Raw genomic sequence first — 16,830 nt, 5'->3', positions numbered from 1 at the left:
CCTTAGCTCATGCCTAAACATTTGGAGTGCTGGGATATGCTTTGTACTCTATTAGCCATCAAAAGGAATGGGATATGCTAGTTCCACAAAACTAGCTAACTGAACCCCCTAAGTCCTATTGAACCTTCCCACCAGCCCATCAGGTCATGGGTGTGCGGGGGTGTGCAGTAGTTTCTCTCAAGAGAATTTAGACCTTTGCTATAATAACCAGCTACCCTCTCAAGTCCCCTGCATTACTGTGTCAATATTGCCCCCAAACCATAAGCACTAGCATCTGTGTCCAATATGAAAGGGGGTTTGAAACATGGAGAGGCCAAGACAGGTGCAGTCACAAGAGCCTTTTTCAACTCTAAAAGTGCTACATCATGCTCTGCTGTCTACTGAAATGGTTTCCCTTTTTCACCCAACCTATGCAGCTGTTTGGCAAAATTGGCAAATCCACAAATGAACCTTCTGTAATAGGAGCAGAGCCCTGTCTTTTGGAGCTACTTCCACTTGCCAATACGCACTTTTAAGATCCAGTGTGGGAAACTAGACTGATCCTACTACATCTGTCTCATCAATGCAGTACAACCTATATTTTTGTTGGATCTGAAAAACATCTCCTGATTCCTAACCAGAAAGTCTCTTATGCTGTTCTTCTGCTCCCTAAATAAGTGTACAGCACTGCATTAGAACATGTCCAATAGAAACTCTGAGAGCTCACCTTCCCTCTTGTAGTTTTCTTCTATACTATAATTTACCAGATCCACTGGCTTACATTTTGCTACTGCAGTTCCCTTTTTTATTATTTGCTCTTTGTCAGAAACATTCAGCAAATGAATCAGTTCTTGTGTCAGATCCACAAGAGCTTCAGCAGCTGAGAATTCAACAAAACCCTGGGTCTCAAAACAGATTTCCACTAATCCCCATCTTTCCTTTGCAGGAAAGCTACCACAGCATGTAGCTGGTTTCTGCTTCCAGGAACAGGATAATTAGTTCACTGCAAACCAACTACCTACAAACCATTTGTCTCACTTGTGCCCTAACTTTAAAGAAAATTTCCACAGATTGAATTTATAAGACATCTTTCCTTTTTGGCACTAATTACACAGTTATTAGCCAAAATGAATCCAAGCCAATTATTATCCCATTTAGCCTTCTTGCTCGAATTTCAGAGGTCCAATCTTCAAAACCACTTTTTCCAGTTTTTGGAGGGGTGTCCTGGCCTCAGTCACTGTCTCTATTTGAGACCAATTAGGTATTTTTTTATCCCCTATTCCCTAGCCTTTTTAGTGTGTCTGGTGTAATAACTTACATTTGAGCCTGTCAACTGTCCTTATACACATCTTATTATACACTAGTAGTCAACCCCCCAGTTACTGTTGTTACTGTTGTTGCCCAGATCTATACAAAACCTGTGGGGTTGACTTGTGCTTGCACCAAGCTTTGCCCCTTCAGCATGGTGTTCTACCATTTCCTGAACTGAGCGAAACACTTGCACTAGACACCTGCAACAGTCTTTCATGGCCTGCCTTACATTTACAACCATCTTTCTTTTTGAGGCCAGTTTTGTCACAGTACCAGAATTTAACTGAACTGTGTCCTTTAACTTTTGCATTATTGCCAATTTTCCTAGTTTTACAAACTAAAATTAATATTTTTTTCTAATAAATTTAATAAGGTCATAAACGAGATTGGAATCCCCTCTTTCATCATACATATTAGACATAGAGCTGTACTTACAGGGCTCACAGTGATCAGCTTCCATCTTCCTCAATACCTCAATTTCCTGGTGTACTGCTGCAAGGAAAGGTTCAAGTTTTGTGGCAAATTCCACAGGCTCTTCGAGTGTCTCTGGCCTCCTTTCGCTGTTCTTGATTTGCAAGTCCAAGTTCAGCTGAGCATTGATGAATTGGTCCATTGCCTCAGTGGTATCCTGATATGCCAGGAACACAAGTCTCTGCAGGTCCTCTATCAGTTCAGGTGGGGTTTCTTCTAGCCCCATAGCCTGAGCCTGAATCAGCTGACCTGGGCTAGCTGTGGCCGTGCCATGGTTATTTTATTGCAATGCAGACATAGCCTCTTCCCAGCTATTCATTTGGACTATAATGTTGAACTGAGTCAAAGAAGCCTCTCAGAAAGCTTTTCCCTCAAAGTTTTTGCATCACTGGGTCTGGAATAGCCTGGCATTTCCCCTCTGGGCCTCTGTGGATTGCAAAAGGGGTAGAAAACAGTTGTAAATGACCAGTTTTATCCATGTCTTCTGGCTGGCTCAATTCCTCATCCAGGCAGCTGCCTTCCACTGTGATTTGTGACCCTTTGATTTCCTTCAGGAGTTGAATTTTCAGCTCCTTGCATCCTTGCTGCAGCTCATCTCTGTTAGCAAGTTGCAAGTTGGCTAAAGTTTGCCTGGTCTCTTCTATTTCATGGAAAAACTTCTGGTCTATGATAGTCAGATTGCTGGTCACCTCTTAGATCTGTCTTGCCATTTCAGCCTGGCAGTTGTGCAGCTGAGCTTCCCAACTTGTCTGGACTCTTTGAAATTATTGCTCCAACTGAGATTTGATCACCACTGGAGGTCAACATTCAGCCCTTTCTGGGAATCCTCCACATACTGCCTTAGTTTCTTTTGTGAAGCCTCCAGGTCTTGGTTTAAATTCTTTTGTCCATCCTTGATTTCTGCAAGCATCCCCATTATTTTCTCCATCTTGGTTCAACAAGAAGACCAGCTCACAATTTCTATTCTTGAAAATTGGATCACACCCCTAACTTGTGTTTCCCCTTTTTGACCCCAGTGGATAGTCAAATTTTGGACCCTGGAGACATTCCAATTAGAAGTAGAAATGATGGAATCTGGTATTTTCTTTGGTGCAATCTTAGTTATTTACAAGGAATGTACAAAGTTCTGCTCCTCCGAATGCAGGAGGAACCAAAAACAAAAGGGACAGTTTCTTAGATCACAGCCAAGCCTCTTTAGCCAACAGACCCAAAAGCTCTTTCTTTAGCTTTTTCCAGGGTCACACTGTGCTAATAGGCAGTTGCTAGGTATTCTTGCTTTTTGCTTCTGTCTCTCTCTGTTCTTGTCTGTCCCCTGTTTGTGTGTTCTCTCATCCACGCACCCAAACCCCTGGTCACAACTTTTTTTACAGTGGTTTGAACTTTGGTGTAAGAACATCCTTCGAAGAGCCAGTCAGCAGGAAGACAATCATTCTCCACTGATGAAGTTGTGTGGCAATCACTGCCATGATGACTTTTGTAAACACCCTGAGGTAGAGGAAAGCCTAAAGAGGAGCACTTGATATTGAAAGTGTTCCTGGACTTATAACAAATCACAGAACCTCTTGTGAGAAGGATGTATCGTGATATGAACGTTTGCATCTTGTCGGTTGAGAGTTGTGAACCAGTCCCCCAGATCTAGAGACAGTATGATAGCTGCAAGTATCACCATCCTGAACTTTTGTACTTTGATTAAGGTATTGACCATCCTGAGATCTAGGACTGGTCTCTATCTACCTTTCTTTTTGGGGGAAATGAGGAAGTATGTGAAATAAAATTCCTTTCTTCTGTACTGTGAGGGAACCAGTTCCACAGCTCCTATTGAAGAAGGGACAGAACCTCTTGTTCCAGGAGAGGTTCATGAGATGGGTTCCTGAAAAGGGATGAGGAAAATGGTTGGGAGGAGGGTGCAGATTGGAAATGGAAGTAGTTTCCTGATATTACAGCCTCCAGAACCCATCTGTCAAAAGTAATCTACCCCTGTGATTTGTGGAAATGGCAGAGAATCTCCAAAAGGTGGGAGGGTGTGGGTAGCATGGTGCAGCAGCAGATCTGGAACATGGGAATGTTCATGATCTTTGATCAAGGTATCAGAATGAATGTCTGGCTGATGAGGACAATTGAGTTGTCACAGATGGAGCAGTCAAGGATTTTCTTTTCTGAAACCTAGGTTTATTTTTAGGGGTTCTGACAAATATGTAGGAAGAAAATTGAGATGGACTAGATCACTGAGCTGTCTTTTTCTTCCTCTTCAAATGATTCCTCTTGTGGTGGAGATTGATATGGGACGGAGGGAACAGGAGAGCACTCCATCCAAGACCTAGGTGCCTTGGAGAACCACTGGCAGTAGGCTGCCCAAGGATCCCAATGTGCCCATTGAATAGAGCCGTAAGGATGCAAAAGACACATCCAACTGCAGTCAGACCACAGAGGACGTGGAACAATTTGAGGCTGTTTCTTGAAGTGTCCCTCAAGGAGACAAGTTCAGGGGAGTCAAGCCTGGGTTGATAATCAAAGAAGCCTTGGATGGAAATTCGGGAATTAGCAGAGCTGCCATCTGCATAGACAAAAAGGGGAGGCACAGACAATGGTTGGGTTTTGGGTTATCTGTCCCTCCCATGTGTACCAGGGAACGGTTCAGTACCAATGATTGCTGAGGTATTGGAGATAACACAGGCTGCAGTACTCAATAAGGGGGAATTCAGGTTCACTGAAGACAAATACATCTCTGGAGAACCTAAACTACTGCAGTGCCAGTTGTATTTGTGCAGAAACCTGGTAAGTCTGATCCGTAGGACCCTGCAGTACTGAGGAGGGGGCAGATTGCACCAGCACCAGTTGAATGACTGGTCTGGGTACCGAAGAAGCAGTTGAGCACCATCTTCCTTGGTGCAGATTGTTAGAGTCTCCAGCACCTCAATCATGCTTTGATGGTACTGAAATGTGCTTTGGTGCTGAGTGATGGGTATCATGACGATACCCATCACTCAGCACCAAAGCACATTTCAGGTGTACTTAAGGGTTTCAGTGTATAGTGGCGATTGGTATTGAGGCCACCTAGAGTCTAGGTGGTACCCTTCATGGGGTACCAGACCTCCAGCAAGGCAGGTCTTTTTGGAACTCCTTTTGGCAGAAGACTTTGCACCATCACCTGCCCATCTCTCTCTCAAAAGTAATCAAGCTGTTGAGGTTCATGGGGCACTGTGGTCACTCGAAGACCACTATACTAGTGGAGAGGGCATTGTCTCTGGATTAGGATCTGATGTGGGATGGAGGGAGCATTCCATCATGTGGAGACAAAGCTTTATTTTCCTATATTGCACGGAATGACTCTTGAATCCAAAGCAGATTTTACACTTCAGTGACATGTGAGTATCCTCTAAACAGTGAATACAGTGCGAGTGGCTGTCACTCACTGAGAAGGACTCTGAGGAAGTGAGGCAACGTTTGAATCCTGGGGCCAGGGCTGGCCGTAGGGGTGGGCAGACTGTGCATGCCCTGCTGAGGGGCACCTCCAGATCAGTGGTGTCCTGTCCCTCCTCCCCATGCTGCTTTTCAGCTGTCTGCAGCTGTTTCTGCTCCTGTCCGGGAGCGACAGAAGCTCCCTAAAAGTGTGCATGTGGGGGGCTACCAGTGCCAAAACAGTGCCCCTGCTCCCCCATGCTACTCCTTCCCCTGAAGCACAGCCCCCGCCACCCCTTCCCCACAAGCCCCTGCCCTCACACTGCCCCTTCACCCCGAGCCCCTGCCCTCACTCACTCCTCTCTGCCCCCTCCCCACCCATTGCTCACCCTTACAGCTGGTAAAAGTGGGAGGGCATAACCCTCCCACTTTTAAAACTGATGGGGCCATGGTCCCCTGGTCCCCCTGTTCCAGCACCCCTGTTCCTACCCCCTCACCCACGCTTGGAGCTGTCCCTGGCCAAGCCGTTCCCAGGAGCCTCCTGTCTGCTGTTCCTGAGGGGGACGGTGTTGATGTCAGAGTGTCCCCATCCCCCTGCCCGTGTACCCAGTCTCCACTGAGCTGGGGTGAGGGGACAGGAGTTTGTGCTGCTTCATCTGGGTCATGAATGGACGCTGCTGGCCTCTGCTGCGGGACTGAACAAACCTTCAGAATAGTGAGTGCTTAAAGTGACAGTGTGCTGTCTCTCACACTCCCCAACACACACACTGTCTCACACACTCCGAAGACACACACTGTCTCTCTCACACACACATATAACATTCACACTCTGTCTCCCACTCTCCCAACACATACTCTGTCTGTCTCTGATACACACACACACACAAAATCTCTCAAACTCCCCCAATCCACAAATCCCGTCTCTTTCACACACCCACTCTCTCACCCTCTCAACACATTCTATTTCTCTCACACTCACTGTCTCACACACTCCTCCAACACACACTCTGTCTCTCTCTCACATCCCCACAAATACACCCACACTCTGCCTCTCTCTCTCTCTCTCTCACACACATACACGCTCTATCTCTCACACTACCCCAACACACACTCTGTCTCTCTCTGGTGTGCGCACATGCGTGTGCGCACACACACACACACACCAACACACATTTGTATTATTGTTGTTGTTGTTACTTCTTAGTATTCCCAGTTGAAATGCACATATATTCTCTGTAATTTTATTCTTTCAAAGTTTGTTAAGGATTACAATGCTGTCATTTTAGGTTTTTGACTAGGCTGTGCATTTCATAATTTTATTTCTCTCTTATGCTTAAATTTAATTCTTTGAGTAGTGAGTTCTAAAATGCCTAACCTGTCTTGGCTGGATAAATTATCATTATTACTTTTATTGTCATATTGTGCTTTGTCATTCATTATTGAAAGTGGTACAATCAAATAATAGTATCCTACTAGAATGTAAATTTAGCTTGTACTCACCTTAATAGTCCCAGTTTAAAAAAATTAGCTAAACACATAACTTCAGACATTGTGTAGATGAAGGTAGCTTATTTTCAAATTGTATTTTTAGTTATATCTGTAAAATAACTTAAAATTCATATGAAAATAAATGCAGTTCCAAGTATGATACTAATAGCAATGATGGAGTCAAATGTTAGTGAGTCACATACATGGTTGTGATTGGTAAACATAAATGCCAAAATAATTACAAAAATAAATTCCCTTTCTTAACAAAAGAGAAAAAACCCTTAATCACATACGTTAAAAATAAGTAAATATGTTTTTAGTGGAGTGAAAAACAATTAACTAAAATAGAGGAGATAATGGCAGTAACAGAGTGTGTCTCTTAGAGAAAGTAAGCAGATTTTAAGATTTTATTTATTTTTATTTATCTCTACTAAAGATAGTGTGCAATGTATCAAACTTGTATTTCTAATATCTGTGTTAAAGCTTCATTACTGACACCTCAAGGTTTGGGATTGGGAATATTTTGCTGTATTATCTCCTGATAGTTCTAAATTTATATATAAACTTAAAATGTGACTTTAATTGCAGTTTGTATATATTTTTTCTTTCTTTATATAGGAATTAGATAGTGTCCCTGCCAGCTAATTCCTAAGTTATTATCTGCAAAAAAACCCTAGAGTTTTCAGGTGCCTAAGTAGCTCCTGGAATCACACTTAAAGTTGCTCCCCATTGCTCAAAATCTGAAATGGCGCCCCTGGTGAGCCAGAAGTGGCCAGAGGGCTGGGGGAGGGCCATGGGCTCTGGCAAGATGCAACCCCTGTGTGACAGCACGAAGCCCACCTTGAGCCAGACGCTGAGCACCAGGCACCACAAACCACAGCAGCAGTGCAGAAGTAAGAGTGCCCATACACCACATACCAGGCCATCCTTACTTCTGCACTGCTGCTGGCAGTGGTGTTACCTTCAGAGCTGGGCGCCTGCCCAGCAACCACTGCTCTACAGCTGCTCCGCCAGTGCTTAATTTGTGCCGAGGCTGAGCTCTGGCACTTCTTTCAACACAAATTAAGCACTGGGGGGGAGGCAGCGGGGCCTAGAGGTGGTGCGGGGTGGGGGTGGTGAAGAGCCTAGAGAGCCTATGGGGACCAGGGGTGATGGGGGGGGACCAAAATACAAGTTCACCCAGAGTGCCATTTTCCCTAAGGCCGGCCCTGCCTGGGGCTTTAGGCATACCCCAAGGAGAAAAGAAAGCCCCTTCAGAGAAAGAATGTTCTTCTCTCAGTGGAGGGAAGGCTAAAAGCCTCAGTTTATCAAACCCCCCCCCCCACTAAACTATAAAAGCAAAACTAGTAGAGAAAGCAAACTAAACTAAACTACAAGGAACAAGTAAGGTAAGTAGCTGCGCAAACTCTACTGTCTCAGGCCAAGGCCGCTGATAAGGTCTGTCTGTCATGGCCCTTTATACCATTGGTGTGGGGTACAAGAGTAGCTAGGGTGTATGCACAGACCAAATGTGCATGGCTGCTGAAAATCTCCAATCGAAAGCGCATGGGGGCATCCACACTTTAAGTGGATTACCCATAGGGACATTACTCAAAGAAGGAAGTTTTAACTCAACCCATAACAAGGTTTAACCCAGCTCACAACAGTGTTATATCCTGGAAATGAAAGGCTCCATTCTGAAAAGCAAGTCTGAAAAATGGCATTGTGCTATTTCAGATTTATTGATTCTTGGTGACTTCCAGATAAAATCTGCTCACATTACACGTAAAATGATGGGGGGGATTTCTAACTGGCAGCCCTGTGGACTTAACCTGGGTTCTGAAAGGCAAGCTGGGTTCTTTGCTTGTCCTGTATCATCAACAGTATAGATTTTGCAAGCCCAATAATGTCCTTGACTACAATTATTCAATGCCATTGTCTTTACTGGATTTGCATGGTCCCATAATTGGAACTGAGTAAACTTTTCTGTAATTGGAATGGACTAAATCTCTCTTGATTCACAAGAAGGACTAGAATCCAGCTCATGTTCTCAGCTGTGTTTATCCCTACAGGGATAACAAGATTAATAAAATCTTATTTTTGTCATTGAAGAAAACAAATTTGGTTCTGAATACCCATAGGAAAGATTCAAAGTAAGACAGTGCCATTTTTACACAGTCACTTTTCAGAACAGAAGAGAAGGTTACTCACCTTGTGCAGTAACTGAGGTTCTTCAAGATGTGTGTCCCTGTGGGTGCTCCGCTTTAAGTGTTCGTGCACCCCTGTGCTCGTAGTCAGAGACTTTTAGCAGCAGTGCCTGGTTGGGTCGCACATGCATGGTCCCTGCCTCGCGCTGCTGCAGGCAGTTAACCGATGCTGTGCGACCAACCCCCACTCAGTTCCTCCTCTACTGCAGAGACTAATTAGGAAACTCCGAAGTAGACAGGAGGAGGGAGGGTAGTGGAGCACCCACAGAGACACACATCTCGAAGAACCACAGTTACTGCACAAGGTGAGTAACCTTCTCTTCTTCGAGTGCTGTCCCTGTGGGTGCTCCACTTTAGGTGACTTCAGAGCAGTGCCCTCCAATGGAAGGAGGTGCTTCGGAGTTGAAGTCGTGACCTCCGATAGTAGAGAGCATCCGAAGGAGGTATCAGCTGTTGCCTGTTGCTCTAAGGCATCGTGCTGTCTAAAGGTATGGGCTGAGGCCCAGGCAGCAACTCTACAAATGTCTGTGACAGGAACATTGTGCAGGGAAGCCGTGAAGGCTGATAAAGCTCTAGTGGGATGTGAGCGAATCCCCATGAGGGATTGGCAGTCGCACTGATGATAGCAGAGTTTTGTGCGATTATGGATCTATGTGGAAAGTCTTTATTTAGAGATGGTGCTCCTTTTGGAGCATTCAGTGATGGATAGAAACAGTCTGGATGATTTATGGGATGGGTTAGTCCTGTCTATATAAGAAGCAATGCTCTCCGAACATCAAGATTATGAAGTGTGTAATGTGTTCTATCTGTGTGGGGTTTAGGGGTGTGGTCTGAGGGAGGCTTTATCCTCAAAGAAGACCATGTATGGGGGTTCTGTCATGAAAGCTCACAGTGCTCCCTCTTGTCCGACAGATGTCATTGCCAGAAGAAATGCTACTTTCATAGAATGGTGTAGTAGTGATTATGTCTTCCTGGGTTCAACCGGGGAAGAGGTGATGATCCGAAGGACCACGTTCAGGTCCCATGGTGTAGAAGGCTCACATAGTTCAGGGTATGCATTATTGAGTCCTCTGAGGAAACACTGGGTTAGTAGATGGATAAAGACAGGATGGCAATCCACCTGGGGTGGAATGTTGTGATGATAGGTAGATGGACTTTTATCGAGCTCATGTATAGGTCTGACCATTTGAGTTCTAATAGGTAACGCAGTATAGAGGGTAATGTCCCTGGGATGGAAGTCATCCGTTTTAGTTGGCACCAGGTCTTAACTTGTCTCCCCTTCAGGGTGTATGGGCGACAGTTCATTTCTGTTCAACTGTGTAACTATAGTTTATATCTCATCTGAACAGGTCAGCTCAGGTTCCGTGAGCCATGGAGGAGCCATGCTCTGAGATGGAGTTTCTGTGGATCCAGGACACGGCCTGAGTCCTGGGACAGTGGGTGAGACAGAAGTGGGAGTGAGATTCATGGATTCAAATAGCCTTGTCCTTGATGAGTGGCAGGAATTGGGAGGAAGCGTTGCGGACAGCCTGAAGTTCCAATAGGTTTATACGTTGAAGGGATTCTGCAAGGGATCCCCTATATAGAATGTGGGTGCAGGTGTGCTCCGCATCCCAGGAGTGAGGCATTTGTGGTCTGAATGAAGGGTGCTCCCGTGCATACGTTGGTCAGTTTTGCCCACCAGAGAAGGGAGTCCTTTATTTTGCCCAGTATCGTGGGGTGCATGTTTATGCCATGCCTGTGTGGAACAAAGTTGATACATAGCCTTCCTTGTAGGCAATGGATGTTTAATCTGGTGTGTCTGACAGCAAATGTTGTGGCTGCCATGTAGTCAAGGAGTTGGGGGCAAGTCCTGGCAGATACCTGGGCTATTTCACGCAGTGGGTATGAGGCTGGTGAGAGTGAGAGAACGGTGTCTTGGTAGTGAGGTTATAGCCTTGATAGAGTTGAGGTGGGCCCCAATGAAGTCCAGCTCTTGCACTGTTGTTAGATGTACTGTCGGTATTTATTAGGAAGCCCAGATTCATGAAGAGGGTTACCACCTCTTCAGTGGCTTGCAATGCTGTCTACTGGGTTGACACTTTTAGCAGGCAGTCGCTTATAGTGTATAGTGGGACCATCTGGAATCATTGTGTTTCTGACAAACTTGTTGAATTATTGGAGGTCAAGCATTGGTGTCCATCCACTGGAGTTCTTGTTAGGGGAAGTTGATGGTTGGGATGTAGCAACTTGAGAAGTAGATTGTTGCCCCCTCAGGGACTGTGTCTGCGACCCTGTGAGTCAAATCACCCTATTGTTGTTTGAATACATTGGCCAGTAGTATCACTGGGGTGTAAAGTAATTCCTCTGTTTCCTCTTCAGTTTGGGGTTCTAGGTTCCCAAGGATCAGAGAGTCACTCGTGAGTCTGTGAGTGAGTGGAGTGAGTCTTCTGTCTTTTTGGTAAATAATTGGGGCTGGCAAGTCTTCCACCGTGGATTGCACCTCTGCGGGGAAGCCAAAAAGATAGAGCCATGAGCCCTTCTCATTACAACCACCATCGACAACGATGTTGCAGCCCTGTCCTCAGAATCAAGTGCTGCGAATTGTTCTCCCTTGTCCTTGGCAATAAAGTTAATCGATTTGGACATTTTTGTGTTTGTTTGTATAGTTGTATTTTGTTCGTCATGTTGCATAGTTGGCTATGCGGAGATGAGGGATAGCCAAGGAGTAAGCCTTATTGCCAAAACTGATCAAGTCTTTTCCAGTCCTTATCATGAGTTGTGTTTCAGGGCTGTTGTTGCATGCCATGTCGCTGGACTGCATCTATCACTAAGAAATTAGGCGCTGAATCCACGCCCTTTGTTGGTACACACCTCCTGTCAGACCTCCCACCAGCTGGAGGGGCAGCCATAGGGGTCCACAAGAATGACCCTTACAAGGTCCATCAGTGCCTCATTCATGTGAAGGGCAATTTTTTTTAAACAAAGCAGCTGTATGCAAAAAGTCCACTAGCCTATGCTGTATCACCGGGATCTCCTCAAGAGAGATGTCCAGAAAGGGCCACCCTCTCAAATAAGCCATGGAACAGTTTGAAATCATCCCCACTATTAGGGGGAGGAGGCATAAAGGTGTCCTCTGCGGACAATGATGGCAAGTGATGTCCCCTGCAGGAGTGGAGGTTCTTTCTCCTCTTCCCCTGGTACCACTGCTGGTACAGAAGCTGTGGGGAATTACTGTGTGCTGGGTCTGGCCGTGGTGGGCAGTCCCCCTTTGTTTGGGGCATATGACCCATGGAGTCCAGTATGCCCATTGGGATGGGAGCGGCATAGGGGGTCCCCATACCACTGTAAGTACCCAGGGACAGCATAATATGCCCCAGGCGAGACTCCTGGGTTGACTGACTCCTGATGGATAGGAGCCGATGGGGGAATAGCTCCCTGTTCTTCCTTATCTTCCTCCTTCAAATAAGGAGTGAGACAGTGAGTGATGTCGGGGACGCAAGGAGACTTGGTGCCGAGGGTATCATTCTCGTATTGGTACCGCAGATAGGAGGATCAGGGACAGAGATGAATACCAGAACCCTCTGTCTGAGGAACTGCTGCTGTGATGGTTTGATTGGTCCCTGGGGCTGCCTCCTTGTCAGTGCCAGGGCTGCAGAGAAGGCGGCGCTGCTGGCTGCGCCTCTGTGCATGTTAGGTGCACTTTTGAAGAAGCTGCCTTTTGTAGTGGCACCGTGCCACCATTTGTAGATCGCAATGCGGAGGCACAGGGTTTTGGTTTCACCTTAGTGCCTGCGTCGGAGCCGGCTCTTGTAGAGTCTCTGGCTCTAGCGGTGCCAGGAATTTCCGCTATTTTGGCTCCCAATGCTGACAGCACAGCCGGTGCCGGTATTGGATGCCTGCCCGTGGAATGAATGTACATCGCAGTGCAGAGGCACAGGGTCTTGATTTCCCCTTAGTTCCTAAATTGGAGCCTGCTCCTGTAGAGTCTCTGTCTCTAGCAGTGCTGGCGGTGCCGGGATTTTCTATTACTTCAGCTCCCGGTGCTGACAGCACAAACACCTAAAGTGGAGCACCCACAGGGACAGCACTTGAAGCAGAACCATAGTTTAAAGCCTAAGAAAAGGCTGGAGGTGGCATCTTGTGTGGTGTCCATCCACTAAATGCATGGAAAGAAAAATTTATGCTTGGACATGGATGCTATATTAGAAAGAAAGAAATTATAATTCTACCTAGTTTCGGACCTCAAATTAAACTATGAGAATAAGGATATTCTAGCCCACATAATTAGCTGAACAGCCTCCCATATGTCACACTATTGAGCTATTGGTGACTCATAATAGCTATAGTGCATAACAATGACTGCCTCATTTTAGAATATTTTGATAGTTGTACTTTACAGTATGTTGAACATTATGCCTAATATTTTGAAATGAAATTTTTAAAAGAAAAGAGTCTGAGAGGCCCACCACCCCTTTTAATTCATACTGGTGCTACTACCTCACCATACAAAACTTCACTCAGGTGCTCCAGGAAACTACTGTTTGAGGTGGCAGAAGTACTGGTGTCAGAGAGGAATGTGCTACTTAACTTTTTATGGGCACTCACAGGAAAACTGGAGGGAAGGATTCTCTGTCCCAACAGGTAGAAAAGTACGACTCGGGAACTGCATCATAGTCTAGAGACTTTTTTTATTTTAATGACAATGTCCTTCCAGCCTAGGCTTTGGAGGTAAGGAGCATGGTTCCTGCAGTTTTTCTGCTGAATGGAGTGAACTATTTTGAGTAGGAGGTAGGACAGAAGAGACTGAGTTGTATTAACAAGAACTGCTTTTAGCTACTTTTTAAATTAAAAAAATGTAAACACAAATACATTTCATTGGGATAAGATGTACAGCCGAGTCACTGAGTTACTCCTACCGCTGGAGTAACACAGTAGACTGGTCTCATACAGAATATACTGTAATTAGCCAGGAAGCCTTTTCATTTGTTTCAGCAATGGTGAATTGGTTTCCTTATCCCCTTCCACAATTACATAGTATAGGATGAAGGACCTGGCTAAAACAGAAAGTGCCAGATCTCCAGGTGCTGCATTCAGTGCATCAGGGCAAGCTGGGGCATAGGTATACTAAGTTCTTGGGAGGTAGAGAGGACTGAGGATCTGGGTGACAAAATTTTCAGAAAAACCCAGTGATTTCTCTACAAATGGACTGGCCAAATAGCCAAATGTTTGACAGTTTCATTCTGGATGCTTTTCTCTGTGAAATACAGGCACAAGGGGCCTCTAATACACACAAAACATTAAAAAGTGAAATAAAAATGACAGAATTTCATCAAGTTAGCACTGGAGCTAATTTTGTGAAAGGGAAAAGCTAATTTTAAAACCTGTGTACCACAGAAAATATCACACATGATCTTATTTAATGGGAAAGGCAAAGTGTGGCCATTGTTTGAAACTACACTTACAGAGAAATCTTATTTATTGGATTTGGTCTTGCTGGCTTCAGATTTCTTTTGCTCTGGCTTCTTCTTACTAGAGAAATGGAATAGAAAGTGCCATATGTCATTTTCACCTATCAATTATTAACCCAACAGCCACAGCGTTTATCTTTATATTGTATTGCTTTACACTCTGGTATCAAAATTACAAGGAAATGTTATTCTCATACTTAGAATATCATGTGTTGAACTTTATTTCTTAGTTTCACTGTTACAGTAGAAGATAAAAGAGAAGTTTAAGTAACTGTCAGCAAGTTTAGGTACCACATGTAGTTTTCCCTGTGCCTAATGGACTCCAAAGTCTTGCCTCTCATAGAATGGGATGCTTTTGTTTTTTTGTTAAAAGAATAAAAAAATTTCTTCGTAGGAAAGTAATGTTTCTGTGTGTGTGTGTGTGTGTAAACGTAGTGACTGCACAAGTCAAGGGAGTTCTCTCTGCTCTCTCTGAGCATCTAAGAGGCACTCAACAAAAAGTGCCATCAAAGAAGACAAGCAATTACTGCCCCCAGAAACCTGAAGTCATCTCCTGAAGGGTGCACAAGCAACCTGTAATTTGGATTCAGGTGGAGATGGAAAAGTTATTACAGCCTCAACTAAGAGGTAAATCTGGAGAAAAATGAAATTGGTGAGGGTGGCTGCTGGTTGACATTTATGGGGTATATACACATTACATCCCCAAACCCCTTTTACTACCCATGGAGCCCGTCCATTTCCAGAAGCAGTAGCTACTTCCCTCTCAATCCCCTACATAACATTTTAAAAACTTGGTTACAGCCTCAATTCTTTCTTGCCTCTCAAAAGACATAAATGCTGTTGAGGACCAACCCATTCTGTTATCCGGATCTGTTTTACCCCATTTCCCCTCCAGTGGTAATTCCAGCTAATTCTCAAAGCCCCCACTTTCCCAATGTCCTCCAACTTATTAGATTTGCTCCCCAACATACCACACAGACTAACAAATTCTTCCCAGTTACCTCCTACAACAAGCTACAGCTGGATAGATACTAGAGGACTGCAAAAAGGGCAAATATAGTACCCATCTATAAAAAGGAGAATTACAGACCAATTAGCTTAACTTCGGTACCCAGAAAGATAATGGAGTAAATAATCAACCAATTTTTAAGCACCTAGAAGAAAATAAAGTAATAAGCAACAGTCAACATGGATTTGTCAAGAACAAATCATATTAAACCAACCTAATATCCTTCTGTGATAGGGTAACAAGCCTTGCGGATGGGGGAGAAGCAGTAGATGTGGTATATCTTGACTTTAGTAAGGCTATTGATACTGTCTCACGTGACTTGCTCATCAACAAACTAGATAAATGTAGCCTAGACAAACCTGCTATAAAGTGGGTGCATAACTGGCTGGAAAACTGTACTCAGAGAATGGCTGTCAATGGTTCACAATTGAGCTGGAAGGACATATCGAGTTGGGGCCCATGAGGATCCTGGGTCTGGTTCCATTCAACATCTTCATAAATAAGGCTAAGCTTATGTCATGGAGGTCATGGAAGACACAGATTCCATGACTTCCAGAGACATCCGTGACATTTTCCATTTCAGCCCCGGGTTGGCGGAGCTGGAGCTGTCAGCTGGTAGGGGCCCTGGAGCTCTGAACCACCGCGGGCAGCAGAGGGTCCCTACAGCTTCCAGTCGCTATGGACGGCAGGGAGAGCTGGAGCTCTGAGCCACCACGGGCAGCAGGGGCCCCCGCAGCTTTCAGTTGCCATGGTTAGCAGGGGGACCCCGGAGGGAGCTGTCATACACAGTGGCAGCAGGTGCTGGACCCCCACTTTATCTCCCACAGCAGGGCTTAGGCTCTCATTTCCCTCCCGCCCCCAGTCAGCCCCATTTTGTCACAGTTATTTTTAGTAAAAGTCAGGGATAGGTCATGGACTCCTGTGAATTTTTGTTTATTGCCTATGACCTGTCCCTGATTTTTACTAAAAATTACTGTGACAAAAATCTTAATCTTATTGATAAATGATTTAGCTAATGGCATAGAGAGTACATGTATAAAGTTTGTGAACGATACCACGCTGGGAGGGGTTGCAAGGGCTTTGGAGGACAGGATTAGAATTCAAAATGATCTTGACAAACTGGAGAAATGGTCTGAATTAAATAGCATGAAATTCAATAAGAACAAATGCAAAGTACTACACTTAGAAAGGAATAATTAATTGCACAAATACAAAATGGGAAATTACTAGGAAGGAGTACTGCAGAAAAGTATCTGGGGACTATAGTATATCACCGTGGTCTTCAACCTGTAGTCCGCAGACCCCTGGGAGACCGCAGACTACATCTAAGATTTCCAAAGTGATCTGCACCTCCATTTGAAACTTTTTAGGGGTTCTCAAATGAAAAAAAGGTTGAAAACCACTGGTGTATCACAAATTAAATGTGACTCTGTAATACTATTGCAAAAACCATGAACATCATTCTGGGATATATTAGCAGGAGTGTTGTAACACAGGAGAAGTAATTCTTCTGCTCTACTCAGCACTGATAAGGCCT

General features: G+C 44.8%; 1 protein-coding gene across 5 annotated transcripts in view; it reads right to left on the bottom strand.

Moving 5' to 3' along the window:
- LOC140905226 (uncharacterized) overlaps positions 1-16,830 on the bottom strand; it is a 137,223-nt gene that overhangs the window by 49,277 nt on the left and 71,116 nt on the right. Inside the window, exon 10 of one of the 5 annotated variants that reach the window (XM_073328118.1) lies at positions 12,922-14,345. The exons of 2 other annotated variants lie outside the window; for them this stretch is intronic. In XM_073328118.1, the coding sequence (XP_073184219.1) occupies positions 14,288-14,345 (58 nt within the window). In that variant the 3' untranslated portion in view covers positions 12,922-14,287. Of the gene's footprint in view, positions 1-12,921; positions 14,346-16,830 lie in introns of those variants that run through there. 2 more of the 5 variants (XM_073328117.1, XM_073328115.1) reach the window with 2 other exon arrangements.

The sequence above is a fragment of the Lepidochelys kempii genome, chromosome 1, assembly GCF_965140265.1.
Source record: "Lepidochelys kempii isolate rLepKem1 chromosome 1, rLepKem1.hap2, whole genome shotgun sequence".
Lineage (NCBI taxonomy): Eukaryota > Metazoa > Chordata > Testudines > Cheloniidae > Lepidochelys > Lepidochelys kempii.
Note: the sequence above shows the minus strand (reverse complement) of the source record. Positions and strands in the feature narration are given on the sequence as shown.